This window comes from Neophocaena asiaeorientalis, unplaced genomic scaffold (genome assembly GCF_003031525.2).
Source record: "Neophocaena asiaeorientalis asiaeorientalis breed wild unplaced genomic scaffold, Neophocaena_asiaeorientalis_V1.1 scaffold254, whole genome shotgun sequence".
Classification (NCBI taxonomy): domain Eukaryota; kingdom Metazoa; phylum Chordata; class Mammalia; order Artiodactyla; family Phocoenidae; genus Neophocaena; species Neophocaena asiaeorientalis.
Window position 1 is genome coordinate 3,123,584 of NW_020174705.1, and position 928 is coordinate 3,124,511.

Consider the following 928-nt stretch of genomic DNA (forward strand, 5'->3'; position numbering starts at 1 on the left):
GGGGGATTAAAAGTTACAGGAAGGACTCAGCCCTGACCTTCCCACGGGCCACCAACCAGATAATCCTTGTCAGTTAATGTCAAAAGCTGTGAAGTAAATGGGAAGAACAATCCGGACCTGTGGGCCAGAGAGCTCAGGTCAGGGGCCAGGTGGGGAGTAAGGGCAGTGTCCGCAGCATAGAGGTAACGCAGGAACACCCGGGCGGCCTCAGCGCTGACGTCACTCAGCAGAACGCGCTGGGTCCTCATGTCACCATCTTCTGTTGCAAAGAAGCCTTCACTGTTTACCTGAGGGAGAAACGCATGCAGAGGAGTTACCGAGTGGACAGTCGTGACTTGGGGCGAAACAGACCTCAGGGAGGTTCTGGGAGCCTCTGAGCTTGTCCCAGGACAGGTATTAGCCAGTGCTGCTCCATTTAGTTGGCCAGGAATTCTGCAGGTTAGGCCACAAAACTTGTCTGTTTCCAAAATCAAGTCAGTGATAGATGCTCAAGAACCCAGTCAGTCCCCTCTTGACAGGCATATCAAAGGCACTAGAACTTTCTGACGAGACTGACAGCAGTTTCTGGGATTCCTGCAATGCGATGTTCAAGTCAAATGCACAATGGCACAGAAATGTCGCAGTAGCTCGAGCTTAACAAGGTTGATTATAACACTTTACAATTATGCAAATAGAGGAAAAGGAAACAATTCTGGGGAGAAAAGGATTTTTATTCAACAGAACAAGAAATCTGATGTTTCCCAAAGCTCATCTCCTCATAGAGCTTCCTGACCTCAAACCTGTCTTCTCCATGGAAGCATAACCTTGATGGCAACAGAGGAAGAACAATTCCAGGGCAGTGGGAGGAGAGCCGGGGTTGGGGGAGGAAAGGGGGCAGGAAGACAGAGGGAGAGGCAGGGCACAGAGGGAAGAAGAGGGGAGGAGGGAG

The 928-nt window shown here is 50.8% G+C and overlaps 1 protein-coding gene across 3 annotated transcripts in view; it reads right to left on the bottom strand.

Moving 5' to 3' along the window:
* Positions 1-928, bottom strand: part of SLX4 (SLX4 structure-specific endonuclease subunit) — a 22,190-nt gene that overhangs the window by 7,763 nt on the left and 13,499 nt on the right. For all 3 annotated transcript variants that reach the window (XM_024759478.1, XM_024759477.1, XM_024759479.1), the window contains one exon: positions 118-287. In XM_024759478.1, coding sequence (XP_024615246.1) covers positions 118-287 — 170 coding nt within the window. The remainder of the gene's footprint in view (positions 1-117; positions 288-928) is intronic.